The following is a 27,591-nucleotide window of genomic DNA, read 5'->3' as shown; positions in this document are numbered from 1 at the left end:
GAACCCACGGGACTGGGCTAGATACGTGCGGTCTTAGCTGCTGGGGTGAAGGGAAGAGGAGGAAGAGGGAAAAAAGAACAAGCCAGTGTGACACAGACAGAGGTGGTGTTGAGGAGCCTGGTCACTGCTCTGAGCCTCAGGGTCCTCATCTGCGACCTGGCAATTGCTAAGAGCCCGAAAGACGTTCTGAAAGAAGGATGAGAAAGGGATATAATGACTCAGGATGCCGCCTGCAAAGTAGCGAAGGTGCTGGAAGCCTGTGTCTTCCTGACAGTGCAGTGCGATAGGATCAGGACTGGTTTCCTGGAGAGTAGGTTTGGGGATTAGGGGAAGGACCGAGCTGCCAACCGCTGGTGGTTGTGGGAGACCAGAGAGGGACCCTCTGGAGTCCCGCGGGTGGCCAGGACTCGCTGTCACCCACCCTCCTGCCGCATAGAGAAGGGAGGGAGGGAACAGGAGAGGCCGCACCTCTGTGCTGTCCCGAGGCTGGGTTCATACATCACACCATCCGAGAAGCTCACGTTTTTCTCAGCTTTTCTCACACAGAATCACTTCCTTTGTTTAGAGGAGGGGGTGGGGGAGGAGACGGAGGGCGACGAGGGAGGGGCCCGCGGGTGCCGCCGCCGCCGCCGCCCCCGCCCCCTCCCCCTCCCGGTGTGCGGAGCCCGATTGTCACTCAGCTCCCGCTCCGGGGGCGACGAGGGCGCTGGCGCCAGAGTGGAGTCGAGGTTGGCTACCATCCCCCTGGACTTAGCAGGCTAGCCCTGGGTTCGCTTGGCATCTTCTGGGGGAGCAACTGCCCAAGGCTTTGAGATTTGGGGACACTTGGCCGGACAGTTCAGGTGGCCAGGAGCTCTGACAGCTTTGGTGTGACCTTGGGTAAGTCTGTGTTTCAGTTCGTGCACCATGAACGCGCAGGAGCGGTGTGGATGAAATGACTGGAATGCCCCCCCTTGGGGCAGCCGATGGGCAAGGATTCTGAGCTGGAGCGGGACAGAGCTACTGTTAAGAGTCGGGCAGTGCGTCCCGGGTGGGTGGGCACAGGGCAGGCGTGCGCGCACTTGGGGAATAGGAGCCTGTGGACCAGCCAGGTCCTGGGCTTAGTCCCTAAGATTCACGCCTGCCATCCCAGTCCCAGGTACGAAACAGGGTCACTACCTCTTTAAAAGCGTCCGGGGCTGAGCCTCTGCCGCACCATGTGATTGCTTGAAAGGCCGGGCTGGGAGCGCAGCGGCGGGAGCCTGGAGAACGATGAGCCGGTGCGCGGTGCACGGAGCCCAGAGCCCAGCCCTGCCCGGCGTGGCTCCGGAAAGCCGCCCCGGGAACTTAGGGCAACGCCTTTGGGACCCCCTACTGGTTGGCGGGCAGGATGGTGAGCTCCCTGCCTCCGGGTCGGCGGACACCTGTGGGCGCTGCGGATGCGTAGGGGATCGCTGTGGAGTGAGTGCGCTGGGAGCCACCTCACACCTGATACAAAAGCCAGTGGTGGAGTGAGTGTTGCTATTTTAAGTTGCTGAATGGAACCTCTGAGGACAAGGGGAGGGGACAGAGGTTAAGCAGATAGTGAGGCTGAGTGCCTGGCCAGCCTGGGCAGGCACTGCATCTGCTAACTGGGGCACACATCTTCGCAGGGCTGCCTATGTCCCCTCCTTCCCAGGCTGGCATCCCCACCGCAGGCTTCCTGACCACAGGTGCAGGCCTCGTGCCCCAGGGCACCTGCCTGCTGATGTGCCCAGCTCCTGCCCACCATGCCGCCCTACATCTCGGCCTTCCAGGCTGCCTACATTGGCATCGAGGTGCTCATTGCCTTGGTCTCTGTGCCGGGAAACGTGCTGGTGATTTGGGCTGTGAAGGTGAACCAGGCACTTCGCGATGCCACCTTCTATTTCATCGTATCCCTGGCCGTAGCTGATGTGGCCGTTGGCGCCCTGGTCATCCCGCTGGCCATCCTTATCAACATTGGGCCACAGACCTACTTCCACACCTGCCTCATGGTGGCCTGCCCTGTCCTCATCCTCACCCAGAGCTCCATCCTGGCTCTGCTGGCGATTGCTGTGGATCGGTACCTCCGAGTCAAGATCCCTCTCCGGTGAGTTCATAGCAGCCCAAGGTACCCTGTGAAACCCTATGCCGGGTGGCCTGGGGATGAGCTGGAGAAGATAAAAGTGCATCTAAGCCCAGCAGTCAGCCAGGTATTTATCCTCTGGCTGTTGGATCCCAGCCCACACTTTGCCTTCCAGGGCTCTGTGTAGGGATCCTGAGCTGAGCTGCAGTAAGACAAGCGGGAGGGGGCTGGGTGGCCAGAGAATTACCATCCAGACAGTACCAAGACCTCAGTGCTATAGCCTCTGCAGTCAGGAGCCGGAGGCAGCAGGTGGGCCTGGACTAGGACTAGGGCATTCGGAGGAGTCATTAAGACAGGGGACAGTCCGGGTGGGGATGATCTGGATTCGGTAAGCCCTGGGGAGGAGGAGAGCAGAGCTCTAGGGGGAGGTTGGGGACGTGTTAAGGGTGGCACACCAGGGATAACGGCCGCTGCTGCTTTTTGGATCAGAAGAGGCTGGCTTCCGGAAGACTCTATAGCTCACTTGTTCTGTAGCTGCCTCTGTAGTGGCCGGCTCCACCCTCCAAGGTGCCCTGCTGAGCCCAGAGGGCCAGTTGCCTCTGCCCAGCTCCCACTGAGGGGATCTCTTTTGTAGGCAGGGAGAATGCCCAAGTGGCTTCCCTTCCTGTTCCCTTCCTGCAGGAGGTGATATTTCTAGGCAGCTCAGGGTGAGAGTATTAATGGTGGCAGGCCCTTATCATGGGGGGGGGGGGGCAGGGTCCATCTACCTTGAGGCTCCCTGCCCAGGCCTACCAGGCCATAATCTTGGCACCAGGCAGTGCCTGGGTCACCAAGTGCCAGCAAGTGCCTGGGCACAGTGCCAGCAACGGGCTCTGCTGGGACACTCTATTGAGTGTGCTTCTCTCCTGTCACCAGTCTGTTCTCTGATGGCGGGCCTTAGCCATACTCCAGCACCAGCCGTCCTGTGCAGCTTCCTAGCTCCCATATCTGGGACATGGGGGCCTCTGGTCTCACTTGGCAGTTCGCCCGTGCTGGCCTAGGTACCCAGCGTTCTGTCTTTGGTCACATTCATGCACGTTTAACTTTTCCAGTCTGTCACACGTGTCCAGAGAGGGAGGTTGAGCCGGAACTGGAAGAGGGGAAGGCAGGTTCAGAGGATCTCCCCAGCCAGGGGCAGAGAGCTGCATCCAGCCACACCCTCCCTCTGATTCCCCTGCCCAGAATCTCTCGCCGTCCCCCCCCCCCCCGCCTCCCACCTCCCTACCTCAAAGCCACCAAAGTTTCCCAGGAAAGGTGGGGTGCAGGCTGCTGATTCTCAGGGAAGAAGGAAACAGTTCAGAAGCCACACAGGCTCAGCTTCCGAGGGCCTTTCACGCTGCCATTAAACCCGGATTGTTGCTGGCCTGCACCAGTCAAGCTAGTCCATTAAGTGGGCTGGGCCTGGGAGCCCTACCATTACAACAGCAGCGTGGCCGCATTAGGGATGCACAGCGATGGGCAGACAGAGAGAAAGTCTCCCTGCTGAGTGGTGCCAATGCCTTGGCCCTGTCCTCATGCCACAGAGGTCACGGACTTCGGAATGTGGGTAGGCCTGGTGGATGGAGGTGGTCACGCTGCTTGGACTTGCAGCCTCATTCCCCCAGAGGCGGCTGCTGTTGCTTTGAGGCTGGGGTGGTTTGAGAACAGTCTTCTGAGTATTGAGGGTGGGCATGAGTGGAGTGTAATACAGGCCTGGGCCGGGATGCTTTGACAAACGCCTAGCTGTGCCACCTTCGGAGAGCCACCTACTTCCCCTCTTGGAACTTTAATTTCTTCATCTATAAAGGAGAATGGAAATAATAGTATGACGGCCCGGGGTTCCCGGAAAAGTATATAGCAATTAGTATTATGCCTGCCGTATTGTATGCAGGCTGTCAATGAGAAGTTTAGCTTCATTGTTACTATATGGCTTGAACTGAGGCTGGACAGGCAAGCTGTTTCCCCAACCCAAATATGTGTGCTCCGAAATGGACACATGCACAACGCATCCCAAGAAGGTGTCAGAGAACTGTTAAGTTATATCTGTACATGTTTTCCTCCCCCAGTGGGCTGCCAGTGCCTCAAAGGCAATGGCCGGGCAGTGATCACATCTTGTCTGTTTCTGTGAGTTACCTAGAATGTCTAGAGACAACGTGTAGTCCTTGGCACTCTGTAAATGTACACTAAAACGGCCAGATTTCCAGATCACGTGGGTGAGTCTCAAGCAGGCTTTTTAGGAGCCTAGCCTCTACCTTTCTTGGTGGGCTCTGCCCACGGCTGTCCCCACTTGCTCGGACCGTTGCTGGGAGTGCTCTACCCCGTGGGGAAGAACCTTCTCTAAGCTAAGGGCTAGCTTCTAAACAAGGCTCCTGGCCAAGGTGTCGATTCCTCTGGGTCCAGACCTGTCACTGCCCAGGTACCCAGCAGGAGGTACAGATGCCCTGACTCCTTCTGGGCAGCTGGGGTCAATGGGATGCCAGGCTTTTGAACCCACAGGCACCTGGCTCCCTGCCCTGATACGCTAGGCAAAGGTTGATGTGGCCCTGGGCCCTGAGAATGATGTCACTAAGTGTTGGGGAGGTGTGTCTAGATGTCTGGATATAGGAGTCAGTCATGCCTTCATAGAGCAAGGATTGGGTTGGTCCGTAAACCACAGGTTTTTTTTTTCTTTCCACACAGCAGAAAGTTGAGAGAGAAAAAGAGATTCATCTCATCTAATGGGACCCATGTATGTCTTTTGAAGTTGAAATGAGTTAATTGTGGATAATTAGCGGTCTTTTTTACATGCTACCCGCCATCCTCCCATGCTTGTGGTTGAGAAGCCAGTCCCCTTACTCCTAGTTCCCGAGACTCATCGGTTTCACCCGCCCCCCTCCTCACCCAGGGCTGTCCACCCCAGTAAGTTGATGTCTGCTCCGGGTTGCTCCCTGCTTCTGTGAGAAGGCTGTCCTCAGCTAGATGGGTTGCAGTGAAGTGAACAGTGGCAGGCGTTTGGGGGTTAGGCCTGAGTTAGAGCCTTGCCGTACTACCAGATAACTAACTGTGCAGCCTTGGAAGCAAGTCAACCTTCCCAAACTTTTCTCTCCGTCGTAAACATGGCTGCGTCCAAGGTCACTGAGGTTCCCTTTGGCTCTAACTCTCTATGGTTTTTCCTCCTCCTGGCTCCTGCCAATGCTGTCCTGGGATCCTGGGCAGGTTTTGTGTTGGTTTTTTTCCACTCCTAGTGATTGGTCATGTGGTAGTTACGTTTTGTTTTGTGTATATTTTGTCCCACTGACCGGTGCACGGCCTCTCAGTAGTGGAGGCCACTGCCAGCTTCATTCTAGAATTCTTCCGACAAACTGGGGTCAGATGCTTGAAAGGTTCAATAAGTCTCCTAGACAAGCAGCTCACTGGTCAGGAGCGGAACCCAGGCCTACTACCAGACACTTTTAACCTGTAAGCCCAGCACTCATGCATGGACTTAAGGGGTGGCCTTGTAGGATGTACCCTGGTTTCCCCAAAGCTGTCACCAGGTCCCTCCCCCTTACTTTCACCAGTGTTTGTGCACCCTTCCAAGCTCACACGCAACACCTCTCCTCCACACGAGTGCACAGGACAGTTGAGTCCCTTGGATGCCCTCCCTACCTGCTGTCCGTGGCTGGAGGCTAGGTATGCTGGATTGAGCTTGGGGAGGAAGAGAAATCTGCTAGATTAAGACGTGTTTGCATTTGGTCGCTGGCTCGGCAGCCCCTGATCTGCTCAGGGATTTGTTTACGTATTTATTTGACAACTAAAATGGCTCATGCACTACCAATACTCCAGCAGCCATCTGTGACCTCTGCGTCCTGCTACAGCTGCCTCGGGTCTTCATCTGATTCCAGAAGAAGCAGGGTGTCTCCAGATGTGCCGTCTAGGGCATTAGTCATAGACTAGACATTGACTAGAGTGCAGGAGAGGCCAAGAAGCGGCCCGAGGAAGCCGTGGAGAGGAAACCCAGGGCCAGGGGAGTGGGCCTGTTCATGGTCACTGGGCTGGGGACTCAGTGCTCTTCCCAAACCAGACTCTTCTCAGCCTGGTAAAGAAAAATGCAGCCTCAGTGGATGGGTGAGCCCTAAGCTGCGGGGTGTGATGGAGGCAGCTCTGTGTTTGTGTGGGGCAGTCTGCACGGGCTCATGCTAGATGTAGCCGAACCAAGACACATGGCTTTCCTTGCAGAGGTGTTGGGGTGTCTTTCACCCCAATGTGTGTGTGTGTATGTGTGAACTTGTTCAGGTGTCAGCTTCCATGAAGCAGGGGATGGCCAAGATGGTTTTTAGAGAAGCCCTTCCACCCCGGGGGCCCTGAGTGGGGACTTAGGGACTGTGAGGATCGTAGAGAAGAATAAAGACGCCGAATCCAGCAGTCCTTTCTCCACCTACAGAGAACGACTGTTAACATTTGGTGTTCCAGAAAATTCTCCACACACATGCATATATATTTAGCTACATTATTTTTGCATATGGCAAGTATCTATCTATATATGGTTTTAAATCCTATTTTCTCACTTAACATTACATTGCAAACATTTCCACATGTCAACTAAAATTATTTTGTGAGGGCTTTTATGACAGTATAAGGTTGTATTATTATTCATCTTTTAGGTTTCGGCTAAAACAGCCTAAGCTCAGGGAATCCACCTCCGGCTCCTCCTGCTCCTGCCATCCAGACTCGTGTTGTCTGTTAGGTTCTCAGCCTGGATGTGTGCCTCGATCTATATTACTTCAGACTCAGGTAGTCTTCTATTTAAAACTTCTCTCTGGGGTCTGGGTATGCCCCAGAGTTCCCCCACACTCTGTTTACATACTAGGGATCTTCCATGTCTGGCATGGAGTAGGTATGCTGTAACTTTAAATTAACATTTGGGTAGCACATTTTATTTATCTATTTTTTAGTAGGTGGTTACTTAGAGTACTACATTATTATTATTATTATTATTTAAGGAAAAAAACCACTTCAGGGGCTGGGGAGATGATTCAGCTGGTAAGGGCCCTTCCTACCAAGCTTGCTGCCCTAAATTAAACCCCTGCCTCTGAGATGTGCATAGCGGAAGGAAAGAATGAACTCCTGAAAGTTGGTTTGTTCTCTGACATCCACACAGGTACCCTGAGTACTGCAAAATACATAACACACACACACACACACACACACACACACACACACACACACACAGATCCTTGGGCTGGGGATCGCTCCTTAACTTGAGCCTCTTCCCTACAGCCCGGAAAAGGTTACTGGTTGTTAGAGAGCAAAGGCGGTGAGAACCGGGGAGGATGAGGTAGCAGGGGTGTGGGCCTTGTCATCCATCACTCCTTGCACACACTGGTTTGCAGGTGGGCAAGGAGATGAAGCACTGGAGAGGAACACCCTTGACACGGAAGACTAGACTGTATAACTTCTCTTGCGTGGCAGTCTTTACTGAGGACGGCATCAGGGGGACTGATGTGAGGTTGGGGGACGGTGCGCGGCACTTCGTTGTGCTGCAGATACGGAGAGATGTGAAACCTGGGAACTCTCAGCCTCCATCGCTTTCCACGGACCACGCTGGCCGTGGAGAGATTCCTGACCTCCTCTGTTGGCAGTCGGGGTGGCAGGTGACTGCCGCCCAACAAGAGGCTTCATCCCAGGTCACACGGGAAGTCACCCTTTGGGACTTCTTCCTGCCACTTGCCCTCAGAACTTGTCTGACGTTTGAGAAAGAAGGGACTTTCTCATTTGTACTCATCTAGGGCCCTAATGTAGACAGATCTAGTCCAGTCATCCTCAACGCTCCTAACGCTGCGGCCTTTAATACAGTCCCTCATGTTGTGTTGACCCCAACCCTAACATTACTTTTGTTTATAACTGTGATTTTGCTACTGTTATGAATCATAATGTAAATATCTGTGTTTTTCTGATGGTCTTAGGTGACCCCAGTGAAAGGGTCATTCTACCTCCCCAAAGGGGTTGCGGCCCTCGGGTTGAGAATCACTGATCTAGGGACTCGTCATTCATGCAACAGATGCTCATCCAGTGCTGCCTGTGTACCAGGTGATGCTACGGAGACTTGGGATACAGGTCTTTGCAGAGCCTGCTTACTTATGGACCGTAGGACAGAGGTCAAATCACAGACAGAAGGCTTAGATTATGTGCTGTAGAAACAAGCCAGGATGAGTGATCTTTGAGCAAAGCTCTGATGAGGGGACATGCCACACAGATATGCGGAAGACACACCATGCAAGGAAAACAGCTGGAACAAAGGCCCTGGGCTAGGAATGTGCTAGAATCAGTGTAGGCCTGTGCACTGGGGTGTGGTGATAAAGGGGACAGAGGGGAAGATAAGAGTACAGTTGATACTTGGCTAGCACGGCTCTGGAAGACTTTTGTTCTGAAGGTGATTTTGTGACTCTGAGCAGAGACAGGACCTCATCTGGTCCCCAAGGCTCTCCCTCTTGCTGAACATGTGCTTTAGGGCCAAGGGTGCAAACTAGAGACTGGTCAGGAGCTGGCATGTTGGCTCACGTGTGAGAGACAGAGGAGGCTGGCTTCTGAACAGCGGCAGAGGGATGACAAGTGGCTGGTTCTGCATGTGCGCTCTGAGAGCTATTGAAGGAGGAACGTAGCCCAGTAAGGGCAAGGATAAAGCACACTTAAGTTTTGTTATCTGAATTTTCTTAAATAGTCACCGTTCAGATCAAGATTTAGAATGTTCTCGGCTCCGTAGAAGGTTCCCTGTGCCTCTCCCAGTCAGTACCCTCCCCAAAATAACCACCCTGGATTTTTGCCCTAAGGGGCACCTGTTTTGCTTGCCCTTGAGCCTCTGTGAACAGAAGCAAACAGTACACATCTTTTCATGTCTGGCTTCTGAAGCCCAGAATGATGGCTGGGCATCACATTTGCTTCTGGGTGAACTCATAGATTCACCCCCTCTCCCTGCTTGCTCCTGTTAGAACTCCACTTTATCAACATACTATGATCTGTAGAGTTTCTGCTTAGGGTAAGAAAAAGCCAACGGATTTGCACATGGATTTGATAACTGAGCCAGTGGATTTGCATATGGATTTGATAACTCCTCACTCCCACTCCGCCCACTTTCCCTTTATTACCACATCTCTATACACAGGCCTCCCTGTGGTGTCTCAAATTCCTCAAGCACATTCCTACCCCAGGGCCTTAGTTCCAGCTGTTTTCCTTGCATGGTGCGTCTTCCTGATGTCTATGTAGTATGTCTGGAGCTTTGCTCAAAGATGCCTTCTCAAGGAAGCCACCTCAGTCTACCTTGTAACCCTTTCTCCCAGCGCCAGCCTAGCCACCCCAACCTTGCTCATCCTGGCTGGCTTCTACAGCACATTTTACCTTTAACGCTCAGAATCAGCCTCCTGTTTGTGATTTTAGTTATAGAGTTAATGTGAGGGCCAGTCAAAACAGTACCCTAAGCCTAAGCCACTGGGAGTACGGAGTTGGCATCATCCAGGATGGACCAAGCCTCAAATGAGTCCGGTTTTAGAGGCAACGGGAATTCAGTGTTAAGCACATCAGATGTCTGGGCACTGAGGAGTTGGGGGAGACCAAAGAAGAGGCTAAAGGAAGAAGAAAATCAGAACCAAAAGTGGTGGGTCCTGGAAGCCAGGCGTAGGAAGTGTGTAAGAGAAGCAGATCAGCCCTTGGGAACCCTGCTGAGAAGAGGCACCGCCACTGGACATGGCTGGCTCAGCATGGGTGACTGGGACAAGGGCGATGCCAGCGCAGGGGGTGGATCCACAGTCTGATTGCAGAAGGCTCCACAGAGAAAAGGGGTGGAGCTGACGGCTGCTGCTGGTACAGATTACTATCCGAGGGACTGTTGCAAAGAAAGCGAAGTCATGGGGGGCAGCAACAGCCAGAAGTGGGGACAGGGTACTTTGCTTTGTCATTTCTGGGGAAGGGGGGAGGTCAGCATGTCTGGCTAAAATGGCCCAGTGGTGAGTGATCTGCTAAGGGTGCAGCCATGTCTTTGTGTAGTAGGAAAGGTAGGAGCTAGGGCAGTATTGAAGAGACCAGCTGTGGGCCCACGGGTGGCTCGCACAGCCCAGGTACAGATGTTGGCAGCTTCCTGCTGCCCTTTTCTCGTCAAGTGGGAAGCAGGAAATCAGTCGAGAGTGGAGATGCGGGAGGAGGTGTTGGAGTCTGTAGCAAATGTGAAACAATTCTCTAGGAAATGGGCGATGACGAGAATCCAGAAGTCTATCCTCTGGGGGCGGCGTGAAGGGCTGCCTGAAGCTCATGGGGATGAGTTTGAAGCTTCTCCAGCTTCGGTTATGAGTGTAATGCCAGGCATGTTCATCCACACAGGTACAGGCAAGAAGGAGGCAGAAACTCCATCCTTCAGTGGCTCATCAGTACCAGATTCGTGATAAGATGGGGCTCTATCTCATCATGGCCAGGGGGTGGTTCGTGGTCAAGAGCTTGGATTTTATTCTAAGTGTCTTATGAAGCATCTGAGTGATTTAAGCAGGGAATGGCATAATTCGAATTACATTTTTAAAGGGCAAGAAGTCCTTAACGGAACATTAGCAAATCCAATCTAATGATAAGAGAAGAGTCATATATCACCAGTGAAAAAAATTTTTTGTATGTATTCAAATAGTTCAGCATGTGAAAAAAAAAAAAAAAAAAAACCTCCATCTGGGTCATTATGCATTCACATAAGCTCAGTCCACCTGGGGTGTGTGGAGAGGACTGAGCAGGGGAGGCTGATTACCACAGGGCTCAGGTAGAGTAAGGGAGGCCATGAAGTTGGACAGAACTGGAAGGCTACGGGCATGGAAGGGTTAAATCATCTGGAAGACATTCAAAGGGGTCAATGCCACCTTTTCATTTGTGGCCACTGGTGTCATGCTCTGGAGTGTGGTAGGGCTGTTGCTAGGGATGAGGAGAAAAGTGAGGGGCGGGGTTGATTCTCGATTGTTCTTCCCATTTGCTTCCCCTCTCTTGCCTTAGGGGAAGGGTCCTTCGACCCCCAGCTAGCTTCCTGGGCATCTCCAGCTGCTACATCTGCCCTTGTCCCACCTCATTTCCCAGGAGGCCATTGCTTCCTCAGGCTGAGACCGGAAGAACAGTAAAGACACATGCCTTTGGCCGTCCCAAAGTCTCCAGATGATTGCAGAGTAGAGGGTTCTGCCCTTTGACAGGCTCCTCTCAGAATGGGCATAGTGACTTCTGGGGTATTACTTCCTGCCCCAAATGCATCCCCCTCCTGAGGATACTGTCTTGGACAATGAATGTATCTCCAGAGATTTATTTCTTGCCTGTGTTGCTGGACATACCCTGTGTTTAGGGGTTGTGTTCACCACTGCGTAATGGTTGTCCCCCAACAACCACAGTCCTCTCACAGCTGCTGTGGGGCACTGAGTGGCCAAGTGGCAGCTAATGCAGCAGAAGATGGCCAGTTAGTAAAACAGGAAGCCCTTCCCTGGTGGCAGAGAAGGTGGAATGATAGAGTCCCGGTACTGGCATAGTGGCTCACTGTGTCCCAGCCACTGTGGTCCGCTGTAGCGGCCCTTCCACACAGAGAAACTCTCTTTTGCCTCTTGGAGCTGAGTGGGTTTTGCAGAGAGGCTGGCAGGATTGGTGTGGGTACTGTCTGCTCCCAAAGACATCTGGTTTCTCATACCCAGCTTTCCGCGCTCCGGGAGCAGGGCAGGGACTATGGCAGGGTGAGAACTGCTTCCCAGGCCCTGTCTATCCCCGTGGAACCAAGGGCTTTGATGCAACCCCTTCCCTAGGCAGGCAGGAGCCACGGATCACCAACCATTCCCCTGGGACCCCGGGTATAGGAGAAGGAAAGTCCCAGACAGCTCTCAGCCCCCTCCTTCCTTTCCAACCCCCCCCCCCAACACGCACACACTGTGCCTTCTTTCAGAGTCTGGGTCTCACATATCCTGGGCTGATCTGAAACTCACTATGTAACCGAGGATGACCTTGAAGGTCTCCACTTCCTGACAGTTGCGGATTACAGGCGTGTTTTCAATGACTCTTTCAGAGACATCTTCCTCCCCTGCTTTGCAGAGATGCATTAGTGTCACGAAGGGTAGAGGGCAGTCTCTGTGGGCAGACAGACCTGTGCGAGAAGCCAGCTTCAGGCACTCGGAGATGGCTTGGGTGGTTGATGTTTCTGCCTTCTGTTTCCTCTTCTGTATGACAGGCCCACCGAGGGTTCTAGGGCTGTGAGGTGTAGGGATGCTGCCTGTGAAGGGGCTCGTGCATAGTAGGCGCTCTGCAACGTGCAACGTAGTAGGCGTTCTGCAATGGGGTCTGCTACTCTTGTCAATATTCCAGAGTTTATTTTTCTTTCTTTCCTTCCCCTTTTTTCTTCTTCTTCTTCAGTATTTTGAGACAGGGCCTCATATAGTTTCATTGAAGGTTTCATTAACTCAATCCTCCTGCCTCAGCCTCCCATGTGTTGGAACTCTATGTGCATGCCACCAAGCCAGGCTAGAGTCACTTTCCATTGAACACTCAATGTCACCACTGTGACACACTGGGCTCAGGTGACATCAGGGCTGCCTGTGCTAGAGGGCGGGGTGCGGGTCATCCTACTTTCTTGTTCGTGATGGCTGGCACCTGGGGCATATCTGGCTGCTGCGTCGGAGGTGATTTAATTCTTGTCTGTAGAGGTGGGAATAAAAGAAGGCTCATCGGCCGGAGACCAGGAAGGAACGTTTACTGCGGAGTGGGCAGCCAGGGCAGGAGGGAACTGGACAGACAGACAGACAGTCTGCGTTCACCTGCACAGTACTGAAGTTGCGTAAGGAAAATGCTCCTAAGAGTGCAGAGTCAGTCAGGGTGCAGAGAAGTGGGGGGTCCCCGGGCTTACCCTGCAAATGAGAGGCTGAGAGCCTGCCCCCCCCCCCCCCGGGCTCTCTGCTCATCCCCACCTGTGTATGAAGCCAAGCGTGGGGACATCTTCTGCTTCTGGAATGTAAACAAGTCCTTCCTGCACACCCTCCCCAGGGCTGGCCTCCCGTGGGGAGCTGGCCTCTGGGGAGCTGAAGCAAGGGTTCCCCTGGGTGTTGGCAGCTCTGTGAATTGTGTCTGGGCCAGGAACCATTCACTGTGTTTGGGGACTCACTGTGTTCAGCAGACACCTGCCAGCAGCGCTCTGTCCTCAGTTAGAGGACACACAAACAGCCGCCCCCACATGATGGGCTGCGATCGAGAGCTCCCCGGTGACATCATGCCGATGTCTTACAGAGCAGCCGTGTGGGCCCCAAGGACTGATGGTGTGAAGGCATGAAACCCCTCCATTACCTCTCCGGCTTGCACGTCAGACAATGATATTCTAAGCGTCCGGACCGTTGCTCACGTCTGGGCCCACGGTCACTTCAGTTCCTTATTCTCCAGGGTCCAGCCAGACTCCCGGTCTAGAGGCTTCTCCCTGTTGTGGGGACATCATTTACTTATCAAGTCATCAAGTGTTTTCTGATATGATTAGTCCTCAAGGGCACAGACCAGTAGTCTAATGAGGGTACTAACAAGTGCCAGCTGGCACCCTGCCAGGAGGCCTGAGTAGCCTGGACCACACCTACACAGGCCAGGCCACTCCCAGGCGGTCTTACCTGGGCCCTGGCTGACTGTCCTTGTTCCTCAGCCAGTCATTTTTTAATTTTACTTGTAAGGATTTGTTTTATTTTTATTGCACACACACACACACGTGTTTGCCACATGTATGTATGTGTATCATGTGTGCCTGGTGTCCATCGAGGCCAGAAGAGGCATTGGATCCCCTGGATCTAGACTTACAGAAGGCTATGAGCTACCACGTGGATGCGGAGACGAAACTGGGTCCTCTTCAAGAGGACCTGAGCTGCCGAACCCTCTCTCCATCCCCACATCTTGTATTGTTCACTATTCTTACGTTGATATAACTTGTGAGAGATTGTTTATTAAACTGAGTTAAATAAGGCCATTTTCATGCGCGTGTATGATATACTTTGGCCATCCCCCTCCATTCCCCTCTACCATCCCTCCCCTTTCTCCTCTTTCTGATTTCTTCCCCTTATTCTCCTACACATTTTGTTGCTATTTTCATGTCATCTGTACATACATGATTTTATGCCTATAAAAATCTAAGAACCACTAATGAGAGAAAACACGTGGTTTGTTTTTCTAGACTGACCTAATTCACTTAACATGATTATTTACAGTTGTGCCCATTTTCCTGAGAATGGCGTAACTTTATTCTTCTTTATGGCTGAAAAAAAAATTCACATGCGCCACATCGTCTTTCTCTCTCCTTCTGTTAACCCCGCATTGGTCCCGTGACTTAGCAATTGGGAACAGTAGGAAAGAAACTGCTGGAAATCACGGCCACCAACGAAATGCACGTTAGAACTACGTTGAGAGCCTATCCCTTCTCAGTCTGCTTGACATTGATTAGAAGAAAACAAATCGCAACAAACAGGAACCCTTCTACCCTGTTTCTGGGAATATAAACTAGTCCAGCCACCATGGAAATCAGTATGGCGGTTCCTTTAAAAACTAAAAATAAAACTACAATGCAACCCAGATATACCACTCCTGGGTCATTTACCCCCAAAGCCTCCAGTCAAGAGTCACAGAGATATTTGCATATCCATGTTTATTGCAGAACAGAACAATCCACAGCAGCCAATCACTTCTTATCTAGACTGTGGAGTTGAGGGATTAAAGGGAGGGGGTTAGACCTCAACATCACCTAACTTATGCATATGCGTGTTTGAACTTCTCACACCTACCCTTTTTTTTTTTTTTTTTTCCATTTTTTGGGGTAAAGTGGGTCATGCCATGGCATGCCTGTGGAAGTCAGAGGAGAATTTGTGGGGTTTGCTTCTTTCTCTTTCCACTATTCGGGTTGCAGGATTGAACGCAGGTCACCAGGCTTGGTAGCAAGCATCCATACCCACTCCGTTCTCTGTCCGGTTCCTTCCTTCCCATACTGGCACTCTGGGCATTGCTCTGACAGCACCTCTCCATGAAGCTCCCTTTCTTCCGTCTCTGTGTTCCCAAGCTCCCCATGCTCCCCCTTCACACCGCCCCTGAGATGCACTGGCCTGAGAGCCAATGGTGGTGTGCCAGGGCGTGGCAAGTCCATTCATCTATAAGCACAGCACACAGCTTAGTGCCTGCCCCCCTTTGTGTGTGCATGTATGTGTGTGGCTTGTGTGTGTGTGTTGTGTGTGTGCATGTATGTGTGTGGCTTGTGTGTGTGTTGTGTATGTGTTGTGTGTGCATGTATGTGTGTGGCTTGTGTGTGTGTGTTGTGTGTGTGCATGTATGTGTGTGGCTTGTGTGTGTGTTGTGTGTGTGCATGTATGTGTGTGGCTTGTGTGTGTTGTGTGTGTACATGTATGTGTGTGGCTTGTGTGTGTGTTGTGTGTGTTGTGTATGTGTTGTGTGTGTGTTTTGTGTGTGTGTGTGTATGTGTATGTGTGTGTGTGTGTGTGTATTTAGTGACTCACTGAATGCATGGCACCAGGGTAATTCTTGAGACCTAGGATTGCCAGGTCTTGTGTTAAATACCTTACACAATTGCCTTGTTTAAGAACTTGTGTAGAGAGTATTTTATCCAGATAGTGTAATGTATCCCCGTTTTCCCACATGGAAGCTGAGGCCCCTCAGTTCAACAAAACTTAGATCCATCACTAAGATGAATGACCGCCTGGACACGTGAAAAGCCTTGAACTGAGCCCTGACTTCAACACTTACTCGTGGGTGATCTTGGGTAGATCACCCCTTCTTTGGGAGTCAGTGCCCACGTTAACAGAACGGACATCATTCCCACCCCTATTCCCACGCCCAGGACTGGAAGGAAGAATGACTTCATTGTTTAGTGGTGATTTGGCTTTGGTGTGTATGTGTGTGTGGGGGTTTCCATTCCCCTGGCTCAGCTCTGGCTGATTCCTGGCCTGCGCGGCTTGATGGTCTGGTAGTGAGGGAGCAGATGAAGCAGACACCTAGCTGGGGACATGTGAACCCAGCAGAGAAGCTGCAAGACAGAAGAAGCTGAACTCCTGGGGAGGGGTGGCCGGAAGTGTTTGGCAGACAGCTGCTGCTGGGATCACTTCCCTTGAGGGTGTTGTGTCCTGCTGTCTGTCTGTCCTGCTGTTGCTACCTGCTGCAGTTGTGGACAGCTCCAGACTCTTGGCTCTGTCTCAACCAGCAGGTAGGCTGGACGCTCCTGCCAAGTCCACTGACTAAGACCAAACTGCAGGAGATAGAGGGTCACTTGGGAGGAAGGGCCCACCGAGGTTGCATGAGCAAGCTGGCACTGAGTCTTAACCCCTGGAGGACCTCACAGCTCCAGGCCTCTATACAGGGTCTGAGCGTGACTCCACACACACAGGGGGCAGACTCTGATACAGTGTGACCCCAATCCACAGTTGTGATGCGAAGAAAAGAATGTTCAAGGGGAACATCAGTTAGCTGGGGAGCTGGTTTCTCCCAATATGCCTGGCGTAGAGGGAGCTGAGGGTCTGGATACCAGGAGGCATGAACTCTGGACCTAGGCTGCCATTAGCCCACATGGACCTCACTGGGTTGGACTCACATCCTTTGCAGCAAACAGGACTAACTGGGCCTGAATCCTGCCTGACTTCTCCAGGGCTGCTGCTTCAAGGACCAGTGCCTGAGGGTGCAGGGTCTGATAGAGGGAGCAGTCTATTACAGTGCAGGCTTTGGACCAGCTGGCTAAGCTGGTCTCCTGGTCTGCCACTATGACCATTTCTAATAGCCTCAGTATCCGTAACTATCAACTGGAGATTATATATACTTTATGGGACTGTGGGGAGGAAGGGTAAACAGCTGTGTGATCCGACACCATCCCATTTCCTGTTTGGTGTTTGGTGGCAGAGAGGAGGCTGGGTGGATGGGGAATGTGAGAGAGACAGTGTGTGTGTGTGTGTGTGTGTGTGTGTGTGTGTGTGTGTGTGTGTGTGTTGTGGTTAGAGTGGACAGTGTGGTTGGAGGAGTTCTTTCCCAAGTATGCCAACACCTCAAATTGACAAGCTGGTCTTGGGGAAGTGGCTGTGACAGGGCCAGGAGGCACAGCCAGCCCTGTGCACAGATGAGGATGTGTCTGTCACTGTCCCGAGGGCAGAGCCAGGGGCACTTGCCCCTGAAACTTCAGCAGCCACCTACCTCCCTTAAGCAGTGTTTCGAGCCACTTAGGAGCCCCAGGTCTGTCTGGCACAGGAAGGAAGGCTTAGAGTCTAGTGGAGAGAGGCACCTATGTGTTGCTATCTCCTTAATGTCAGGCCCAGCCCCATGATTTGTTTGCTAGCATGTTTGATCCACTCAGTCCTTCAAAGCCAATGTTGTCATTCCTTTACAAAGAGAGCCGTCAAGAACCGGGGCATAGGCAATTAGAAAACTGTTGCCTGTCTTGCAAGTAGCAAAGCTGGGATTTGGTCATATTTACGATAGGCCACTCTCCTCAGGGGTTCGCAGGCTCTGGAGAACCATAGCCCCATCCTGGAGGGCTTTCAGGCTGAGAAGACGATAGAATACAGGATTTGGCAGATAGCAAGAGAAATCAGCCCCGCCGGAAGGGCTGAAGTTTCTGAGACCGAGACTGTTGATGGGCATGGGTGTGCATGGCCAGGGTCTGCCCAGTTGCCTGGTTTCCTTTAAGCCAGCAGATTTCAACCTGTGGGCCATGACCCCTTTGGGGCTGAATGACCTTCTCACAGGGGTCAACTAAGCCAATCTGAAAACACAGATATTTACGTTAAGATTCACAGCAATATGAAGTAGCGACGGAAATAAATTTGTGGTTGGGGGGGGGGGCGGTCCACCACATCATGAGGAACTGTATTAAAGGGTCTCAACATGGGGAAGGTTGAGAATGGCTGCTCAGACCCTGGGTGCTTTCTCTCCTGCCCCAGAGCCTGAATGGACTGACTCATTTGCTTGTCTCCTTCAGTCACAAGTCCTGGGATGCTAAGTCAGGAGGTGTTGCTAGCACTGCTCAGCAGAAGCAATCCCACATGGCCCCTGGGGGCAGAGCAGGGTGAAAGTGAGCCGAAGGCCAGCAGAATGGGGTCCGGCTTGGTCCGGCATCAGGCCTGGATGCGGTGAGGGCCCATCTTTCCATCAGTCCCTGGGGCAAAGCAGGGCTCAGTCTCAGCCCAGGCAAGAAGCAGCTAAGTTCTCCTAGCCTTGGGCCATTCACATCCTTTTGAGCCTCAGTTATCCGCCTGCAAGATGGGAACACTCCAGTAACCCTAGAGATGAGTTGGGTTTAAAGCCAGCTTGGGCAACTTAGTGAGATTCTGCCCCCTCCCCAAAACATTGAGTGTATAACTTAGTGAGAATGTGCAGCCCCAAATTTAGTCTCTAGTGAAGGGGGGGGGCAAAAAAAAAAAAAAAAAGAACTCTTCAGCAGGTCTCGCAAACTGACCCCTCTCTTCGGTTGCCCTGGTCCCGGTCCTTTCTTCCTTGGGTGCAGCCATGTTTTTCCATCGAGAGAAACAGCCCCCACAGGCTGGCCTCAATCAATGTTGTGTCGCAGAGATTGACCTTGAACTCCCCCTGATCCTTCCCAGCTCTGGGAGTGTAGGTGTGTACCATGCCTGGCTCCCCACATCCTGCTGGCCTTTGCTGGGTCCCTACTTCCTGCACGATCCAAAAGAGTACCTTTCTTTCCCTGAGCTTCCGTCCTCACCTCCTGTCCAGACCAGGGTGGGGAGAGCAACTTTTGCGTCAGACATTGGGCCGAGTGCCATTGGATCTTGCTAAGCCAAGCCAGGTCAGGGACCAGCGGTCTTGGCATTTCCTGGGAGCTTGTTGGAAATGCAGGACCCAGCCGCACCCCAGGCTTGCTGAATCATAATCTGATTTAAAAGGGCCCCAGGTGATTCATATCCACCCTCCCTCCAGCTGGGAGAGCTCAGACAATCTGGATACTGGGGAATGTAAAAGCGCGGTCCTACCTTCATAGCCCTCACAGCCTCTGGAGCATGCCAGCATGTGAAGCACAAATGGGAAAATTTGAAAGCAGGGACTTGCTGGCCACAGAAGGAGCTTATACACTGAAGCATTTCTGCATACCCCCATAAACATACACAATTATTTCTTGTTGGTAAAAAATAAATAGAATTTAGAACCATCCCGAAACAAAGCCAAAACAGAATAAACAAACAAAAATCATATTTGGACCTCAGAGGTGCCTGACTTGAGCTGCAGGTTCCAGGTCCAGCCAGTAGTCACATGACCTTGGGTAGGACATCTGGGCTCTTCTACAGACATGGGTCCCTACCTCCTGGTGCAGCTTGGGAAAGAACAGAGAGGCTGTTGTGTGCTGCGGTGACGATGGCAGCTGCAGCCACTGGGAGGCAGGAGACCAAGGTTCTAAGAGGTGATGTCACCCACTGAGAGGCTGACTTAGCAGGTGTGACTGCACCCCAGGCCCTCTGTCCCTGTTAAAAGGCCATGGCAGAGTCCTGTTGCCTTGGCCTGTTAGAGACAGTGAGTTCCAGCTGCAGATGTCTGGCGGGTGAGGCTGGGAGCCTATGGGGAAGACCTACAGTCTTCCGTGGGACTTGGGAGCTGGGGGCTTTTGAATGGACACTGGCTGGGAAGGGGATCCCCAACTCTACCCCAGCCTGCTGCCGCTGCTCTAATACCACCCGGTCTGCCTGTCCAGAGGCTGGAGCGCTGTCCTGCCAGACTCTTGCCTGGTGAGTTCCCCAAGGCCTCTTACTGCTGGTCCTCGGCATTTTTTTTTTTTTTTTTTTTTCCAGCTCTGAGCAAGGCACTTCGAAATTTTCATGAATGGTGGGTGGAAAATGACAGGCTTTGATCTAATAAGCCCCTCCCCCCACACCATGCCCAAGATCCCCTCACCCCGGGTCATGCAGACTCCTGTGATTCGTGAGGCTGAGCACAAGTGGAAGGAAATACTGAAAGTGGAGTTATTGATCAACCTCTCCCCCCTCCCCCCACAGAGAAGCCGCCTGGCCGGGCTCTCATGCTGGTTCCCAGCCAGCAGCTACAACAGCCGCTCTAGCCCCTGGATGCAAATGATAGGGCACCCTGATGGGCGGGCCATTTCCACAGGGTCTGGTCTTGCAGAAGGAGGACTTGTGCTTAGTCTCTTCTGGGGACCAGCTGACTTAGTGGAGTGGGTGAGGTAGGGCCTCCAAATGGAAACCTGGGGAAAGCTAAAGAGGGACCCGTGTATGGGAGCCAGGCACAGGGCTCCTCTGCATACCAAGAAGGAAGCTGATCTTGAGAAAGGAGGAGTCTCAGGCTGGCTTCTTCTTACTTACAGCCTCCTCTACTTCAGTCACATTTAAAGTGATCGTTGATTTTGTTGGCTTAATAGACGCCATATTTGTAGCTGTTTTTGAAGTCATTGTATACGTCTCCTTTTCTCCCCTTCTCGTTTTTAAGAACACCTTTTATTTATTTTTTTGACAATTTTACACATGTATAAAAAGTATCTTGATCATACCCCCCCACACACACACACACCTCAGCTTCCCCTTCCCTCGAACACGTTCCAACACATGCCCAGCACACAGCCTCTCTCTCACCTTCATGTCTTGTGCTTTTGACTTTGGAACCCGCTGAGTCCAGCCGGCGCTGCCTGCTGGGATGCTGGCCGACCTCGATGGCTGGCTGGACCTCGTGCAGGCAGCCACAGCTGCCATGAAGAACTTCACGAGTGCGGCAGCCGTGTCGTGCCCGAACTCGGCAGTTTACAGGGCCCCCACCCCCAGCTCCACAGTGATTCCTAGCCTTGGGGTTTTCCATGCCCCGTTTAGGACCAAGCATCCAATACTTAGATGCTTATCCTCAGCACTTCAGCCATTTATGAGTCTGCATTAATGGCTGCCGGCTGCAGAGCGCAGCTTCTGCGGTCAAGTTACGCGAACCTGGGGGTGCAGATTCAAACATCTAGAAGGTAGTTTGACAACACATCCGCTTAACAAAACGGCGATAGTAGGGTCCTCCCGAGGGCCCGTGGACCTCCTGTGCCATGGGCTCTTCACCAGGTTAACAATAATATCACCTCTTTTGTTTTAATTGAGCATTTAAAAAGCCATTCCATTTCCTTCTCTGGGTGTTACTGGGCGCCTTCTGTGTGCGGCTCCATGGTCTAGGGAGGGGACACTAAACTGGCTTCGTCTTTGTCCTTGGGCACTTGGTATTTCTGATTGTTGGAATCGTCAGCTTCTGCCAGACCCAAGGGGCTGTTGGTCCATTTCCTTCCGCGTGCTGCAGGGGAAGGAAGCCTTTGCCTGGGTGTGGAGCCTGTGTGCCTGGACCTCCCTTTGCCTGAAGCACACAGGTAGGGAGCAGAACTCAGGGCAGCAGCTCAGCTCTTACTGGTGATTACTGGCTAGGAAAGGCTGGTTTCGGAAAGTCTGGCCAACGTGGCAGTGTGCTACAAAGATGGCTTCTGGGAAACACATTGTAACGGTAGAGGGGAAGGTCTAGGCGCTGGGGTTCCTAAGGCTTGCATTCTGGGCTCTAACCTGTAGGTAAGGGTGCAAGGTAGGGGAAATCCAGAAGCCACGCCTTCTGCTACAGCCGGAGGGGCTGAGTTTAATGCTGCAGATTGAGAGCGCGTGTGCATTCTTTCCTGGGATGTTTTCCAGGGTGGAGAGATTGCCCCGTCCCCACTCCCACAGCCCCATATGTCAGATCTTTTCTAGAACACAGAGCTAGATTCTGGGAGCTTTGGGGAGTAGCTGCTCCCTCAGAGCAGAGTGTCCTTAACTCCCTGGCTGTGGAAGGAAGGTCTGTGAAGGCCTCAACTCCCGTGATCATTGGTGTTGCCTCCCTGGTCTTACTTAACCTTGACCTTTGGGATGATGTAGAGTCTTCAAGGTTATCTCCAGCAGGGGCAGTTGCAGCCCTGTGGTGGAAACAGGCGGCGGGTGCAGGCAGGCCAAATGTTACTCTGATGGGAGTTGGGAAACGGGTATTGCCTAAGAACTTTCCAGGGGTCACAGCTCCAGGACCATGGGGTGGTAGTGGGGTGTCTCATGCTTGGTTAAGCCAACTTCCAAGGCCCCTCCCACTCTCATGGCTACTCAGATAGAGCAGGAACGCACCCATTCCCCAGCACTGGGAGAGCTGAAACTGAAGCCCCGCCATGCTCGCCCTTCCAAAGCCAAACAGTGTGTCTTTGTTCGTCTGTGTCCCTGTGCCCTGTTTTGTATCTCTGAAGGAGCTGACTGTGTTTCCCACAGATTCAGGGGGAGCTTCTTCAACATGCCGGGCACACACACACACACACACACAGTCAGTCAGAGCCTCTGCCTGATCAACTCACCAGGCCTCATTGTTTCTTCTCAAGGCCACAAGCTGCTGGGGGGTGGTGGTGGTAGACACACAGCTTGGACTTGGATTTCATACATTCATTCATTTCTTCCCGTAGCGGACATCCACTCTCTTTCCTTTCCATCTTGTCCTCCATCTGTGGGACAGACAGTCTGAAGCGAGGACAGCCTCTGGGGAGCAATCAGAAGTATCTCAGAGTGCCTTGGCCCTTCTGCTAGAGCTTGTTTGGCCCTCTTGGAGAGGCTGACACATTCATGGTCAGGGAACCACGATCTACCGGAACTTTTAGCACATCTCATCCAGTCCTTGTGCCCCAGATGAGTGAGTACACAGGTGTCTCAGATGGGAAGATTTCACCCAAGCCCCACTCACTCATGACAGAGCCCGGACGGCCGCTGGGGTCTCGGGACCTTGCCACAGTTAGCTCCTCCAAGGAGGATAGCCTGCCTTTGAGGTTCCTAACATTGGCAATGTGTGCATATCTATTTACTAGTCTGAGAAGCCTGCACCCCGCGGGCCCCATCAGGTCCCACCCGTCTTGTGCACTAGCCGGGTTGGAGAGCCCCTGCTGCCCTTTTAAGTGGCTAGTCTACAGAGCTAGAGAGACCTGTGAGAAGTTGAACTACCCCAGACAACCCCCCCCCCAAAAAAAAAATCCTGACTACAGAACTCTCCATAGTGTTGGAAAAGTAATTGTGTGTCTCTTACCAGCTCCGTCCTGTCAGCAAGGACAGCCCTGCCAGGAAGCTGCACACAGGCCATCCCACTAGAGGAGTCAGTCACCCGCGCAGCTGAGGCCATTGTCCTCCATCTTCTCTTCAGCCTAGCTTTACCGGAGGGCTGAAGTGTCCAACCCGAGATCAGCACCCAGCTCCCTGAGGGCACCTCCTGTTCAAGGAAGACAGCTTGCTCGGATGTGGGCACTGGGGTCTCCTTCAGGGAGGTGACAGCATCTCATGGTCACCCAGGCAGGTCTAGGAACCATCAGCTGGGCCTCCTATTTCCAAGGAAACACCCCGTTACACCTCAGACCGGAGAGAAAGGGGAAGGGTACCATGGGCAACTGTACTTTGCAGTTCTACCTTCCCCAAATTTGAGGCCCACCCTCCACACCTCATTCCTGCATCCTCCTGTGGGTCAGAGCCACTGGGCACACCCAAGCCCCTTGGTAGGGATGACAAACACACCCAGAGAGATGCTCACTTCATCTCAAAGTGTGTGGGCCAGTGGCAGACAGGGGAGGCGGGCATCTGTGTGGCCCAGGAATCGGGGACCCACTGCACAGGGTCTTCTCCCTTGAGCGTTACAGCATCCCTCATCAGACCCAGAATTCCTTGTGCACCTTCATCCTCAGCACCCAGAGAGGGGCTCTGGCTCTGAAGGAGGAAAAGGAACAGAATAGAAGCTGTTTCTGAACCACACATGGGGACTTAATTGCACCCCCCCCCAAGCTGTGGAGTTGTTTGTCCTCAGCAAGTGACCAGGAGCGATTTGCAAGGTCCATTACACTAATGACCTAATCAGTTTATCCGGCTCGTTCCTTTCAGGAAGTTTAGAGATCCCCCCCCCCTCCCGCCTCTGAGCTGCCCTTTGACTGGCCCTGGGTTCTATCTTGCCTCTTTTGGGGGTCAGTTGATACTGATATCTGGGTGGTGGCTGATGTCACAGGGATCAAGAAAGCAGGATTCTTAAGTCCCCAACCTCTGGCCTTCTCCCTGGGCCCCTGAGCCAGACTCCTCTGGGAACTGTTACTATTAAATATTTGGCCCCCAGAGTGTGCCGTGTGCCTTTGATTGTATCTGGTTTCCTGTTCTCCTTGGGGAGGAAGAATTTCTCTGCAGGAAATAGTATAATATGTCTGAAAGCCTTACTTCCCTAGTCTTGAAATCCAAGTTTCCAGTTACAAGTGGCTGCAATTTTCCTTAAGAAAGGAGGCAGGCAGGAAGGGACCAGAGCTGCGGAAAAATGGCTCCATCTCCACCAAGGCTATGGAAGGGAAGATGGAGGGTGCTCCGTGGATAACATCCCTGAGGGTGAGAACTGCATCAATGCAGAAAGGCCACCAAACCCTCCTTTCCCTGTCCCAGTGCCTAGGGCTGCCTGGCTGGAGAGCTGGAGAACAGAAATAGGTGTCCAGGCCCGAGGATACTGCCTGGCTCTCAACAGCTGATGGGCACTCTAACAAACCACGCTCAACCTTTTCCAGCCCCAGTGTGCAGCTAGCTGTCCCTGTCTTCTGAGTCACTGCCTATCTGAGAGTCAGGCCAGCTCACTCACAGCCAGCACCCACCTCTTGTGGCTCATTCTTTGAGATGACAACTCAGTTCTTCCTGAGCTCCTGGGGTCGAACCAGACATCACTGCAGGTGTTCCCAGTGCCAGGGATTGCTTTCAAGGTAACACAGCAGCCGAGACACCAACCAGATGGGTTGACAACAACAGGAAGAGACCCCTAGGCTGAAGGGATGCTGGGCTGGGCTGGCCCTGTTTGGGAGTGGGAGGAGGTAGAGACGGGTAAACCATAGCCTGAGGTGCACCAGTTAGGATGAATGAACAGCCTGCCCCCTGCTCCCTCCGGGGCTCTCTAGGATGTCAGGAGTTCTGAGACCCAGCTTGTCCAGGACCAGGGGTCAGCAGCTTTGTACCATAGAGCAGAGCAAAGCCAGGAAGGAAAGCCCAGGTCAGCTTAAGGACCAGTGGGGGCTCCTCCACCTTCCTGCCTGGCCATTCTCAGCCATTCAAAGAGAATTCTTTACTGCCCTGGGCTCTGTCCTGTCCCCGCTACGGCTCTCTCCGTCACCGACTTTGCCTGCCTAGGTGTCATGCTGGGTTCTTCATCTGATGCCATCATGAGCTCTTCTTGTCCAGGGGACACTTACTGTTCGTGTTCTCAGAATCAGCCTAAAATGTATTCCTAAAGGCGTCCAGACAGAATCGTCTGATGCTGTGGCTGGGAGAGGCCACCTGCTGCTCAGACAGCCTCCAAAGGGAAGTGACCTCATCCATGAAAGAGAACATTCATGAGGCAAAGGACCCATGAGGAGCTAGCTGGCCACTGTAGGACTCCCCCTGGGTCTTAGCAGCCATTGCTACCCTGGACCCAAGCTGTCTGGATGTGTTGGTAACTGACGGGTAGCACTTGCTTGCCCCTCTTCCCAGAGGCCCTGGTAATTATAGCCTGAGGTCACAGTACCCAAGTAGGAGGTCACTGATTGTCTGATTGGGCCCCAGATCCCTGGGATTTCAGTCCAGTAGGGTCCAGACCAGGGCATGTTACTCCACAGTCGTGCTCCGGTTGGCCTTTCCAGTTGACTTTCTTACTTTCCATTCATTTGCTTGTTTGTTTCTAGAAAGGGTCTCACCATGTGTCCCTGGCTACTCTGGAACTCCCTAGGTAAGCCGGGCTGGCCTCAAACTCACAGAAGCTGCCTCTTTCTCCCAAGAGTTCTGGGGTTAAAGGTGTGTGCTTCCCATTGATTTTCTAGCCGAGCACCTGACATTGTGTCCTCATTTCTGGCTCCCGAGGATGGGTCACATGGCGGCTTCTCGGTCAGTCATTCTGGATTAAATGATGCATGGATTCACTGATCCGTTTTCCCATGTACTTATTTGTTCATTCAATGCATGGTTACTGAGCGCTGTTCTAGGTGCTGGGCGTGCAGTGTGAGTGGGCTAGTGAAGGCTCCATCGTAAAGGACCGTTTGCATAGTACTAGGGAGAAACACATGTGGTTGGTACGGATGCCGACGTACAGCAAAAAGCGTCGTCTCCGTCTGGAAAGTTAATTGTGGCAAGAGCCTCCAGGGTGGTGGGGAGTAGTCCTCCCTCCAGGATGAGTCTGGAATATTATCTGGGGAGGAGACATCTGAACTGAGATGTAAGTAGGGGAGAGAACCTCCCAGACCTCCCAGATGAGCAGGGAATGCAAAGGCCCTGAAGTGATGGGTATCCCAGATATGCAGAAGTGATTGTTCCCTATGGTGGGTTCAGTTCTGACATGAGCAGTGTGAGGTCCAGCAAGGTAAGAGGTCAGGGGCGCGTGAGGGATGGGGGCCCTGTTGCTCACTTTGCTCAGGATAAAGTTCAGAGTCAACTTGACTCTTTTCCACCCAGACTTTTACACTTAGCAGTAGGTCTTGTTTGCCCTGTTGCTAAGCCATACCCTTTGCCCCAGCTCCACTGTGCATACAGAAGCGTCCAGACTCGCCGTTTGCCTGTGTGGCTCAGCTGGCTGGGTTCATTCCCTTGCCTTTTTTTTTTTTTTTTTTTTTTTTTTTTTTTTTGGTGCCCAGCACTGCATATTTTCACTCAGCGCTGTGCATTATCTCTTCAAAGTGGAAATGGGTTATGCCACCCTTTGCCGAAAACAACTTCCCTGCACTTAGAATAAACCTAAGGACCTTTTCTATGGGCGTGGTCAGATCTCTGCTTGTCTAGCCAGCGACTCCTCGCCCGCAGCTCATCCACACAGTGCTCTGACTGTTCCTTAGGTTACCTTGGCCCTGTGCTCACAGTGCCAGCCCAGATCTCTGCCTGGCTAACTTGCTGCTGGTCAGGAGCTTTAGGCTCTGGTCTCTGTCAGGGGCTCTGCCTGCCCAGCTCCGGCTCCCAGGGCTCCTGGGCTTCCAGGCTATTATTTAGCCTCTGTCTCCCAGTGTGGCCCAGTTGATGTAGACCCATCTCACACTTAGACATTCCATCTCTGTGTCTCCCAGGCTGAGAGGTCTTGGACGTGTGTCCCGGTCTGGGTGAGTCTCAGTGACGACAATCATCGAATGGGGAATAATGGTAACAATAGTGCTTGGGGTCCTGCACAGTGCTTGGGACTCTGTCAGCAAAGCCAGTGACCAGCACTTAGAAGACAGCAGCGGATGCCAGCTCTCAGCAGCAATGGAACTATCGTTATCCACCGGCTACCTGTATTTTTGGGCATCCCTCCCTTAGCTTCCTCTCAAGTGGCAGCCGTGGTGAATGTTCCTCTGCCCTCTCTACCTCACGCTGAGAGGTCAACAGCATCCTCCCACTTCTCTCCTGAGTCCTTCCTCTCTGTCTCAGAGTCGCTACCACCCCATACTCCAGATACCCAGTATCTTCCTGTTACTGCCATTGATTGACAAGGAAATGCCCACTAACACATGCTATGGTGTTAGTAATGGCTTGGCGTTTAACGATACCGAGCTGAGTACCGTGGGATGGTTCAGA

The 27,591-nt window shown here is 52.7% G+C and overlaps 1 protein-coding gene across 2 annotated transcripts in view; it reads left to right on the top strand.

Moving 5' to 3' along the window:
- Positions 1 to 713: 713 nt before the first annotated feature.
- The window catches only part of Adora1 (adenosine A1 receptor), a 31,560-nt gene continuing 4,682 nt past the window's right edge, over positions 714 to 27,591 (top strand). The window contains exons 1-2 of one of the 2 annotated variants that reach the window (XM_051203932.1): positions 714 to 879; positions 1,632 to 2,089. In XM_051203932.1, the coding sequence (XP_051059889.1) occupies positions 1,749 to 2,089 (341 nt within the window). In that variant the 5' untranslated portion in view covers positions 714 to 879; positions 1,632 to 1,748. Of the gene's footprint in view, positions 880 to 1,079; positions 2,090 to 27,591 lie in introns of those variants that run through there. The other variant, XM_051203931.1, reaches the window with a different exon arrangement.

Source organism: Phodopus roborovskii, unplaced genomic scaffold (genome assembly GCF_943737965.1).
Source record: "Phodopus roborovskii unplaced genomic scaffold, PHOROB, whole genome shotgun sequence".
NCBI classification, from domain to species: Eukaryota; Metazoa; Chordata; class Mammalia; order Rodentia; family Cricetidae; genus Phodopus; species Phodopus roborovskii.
This window is presented reverse-complemented; position numbering and strand designations above follow the sequence as displayed.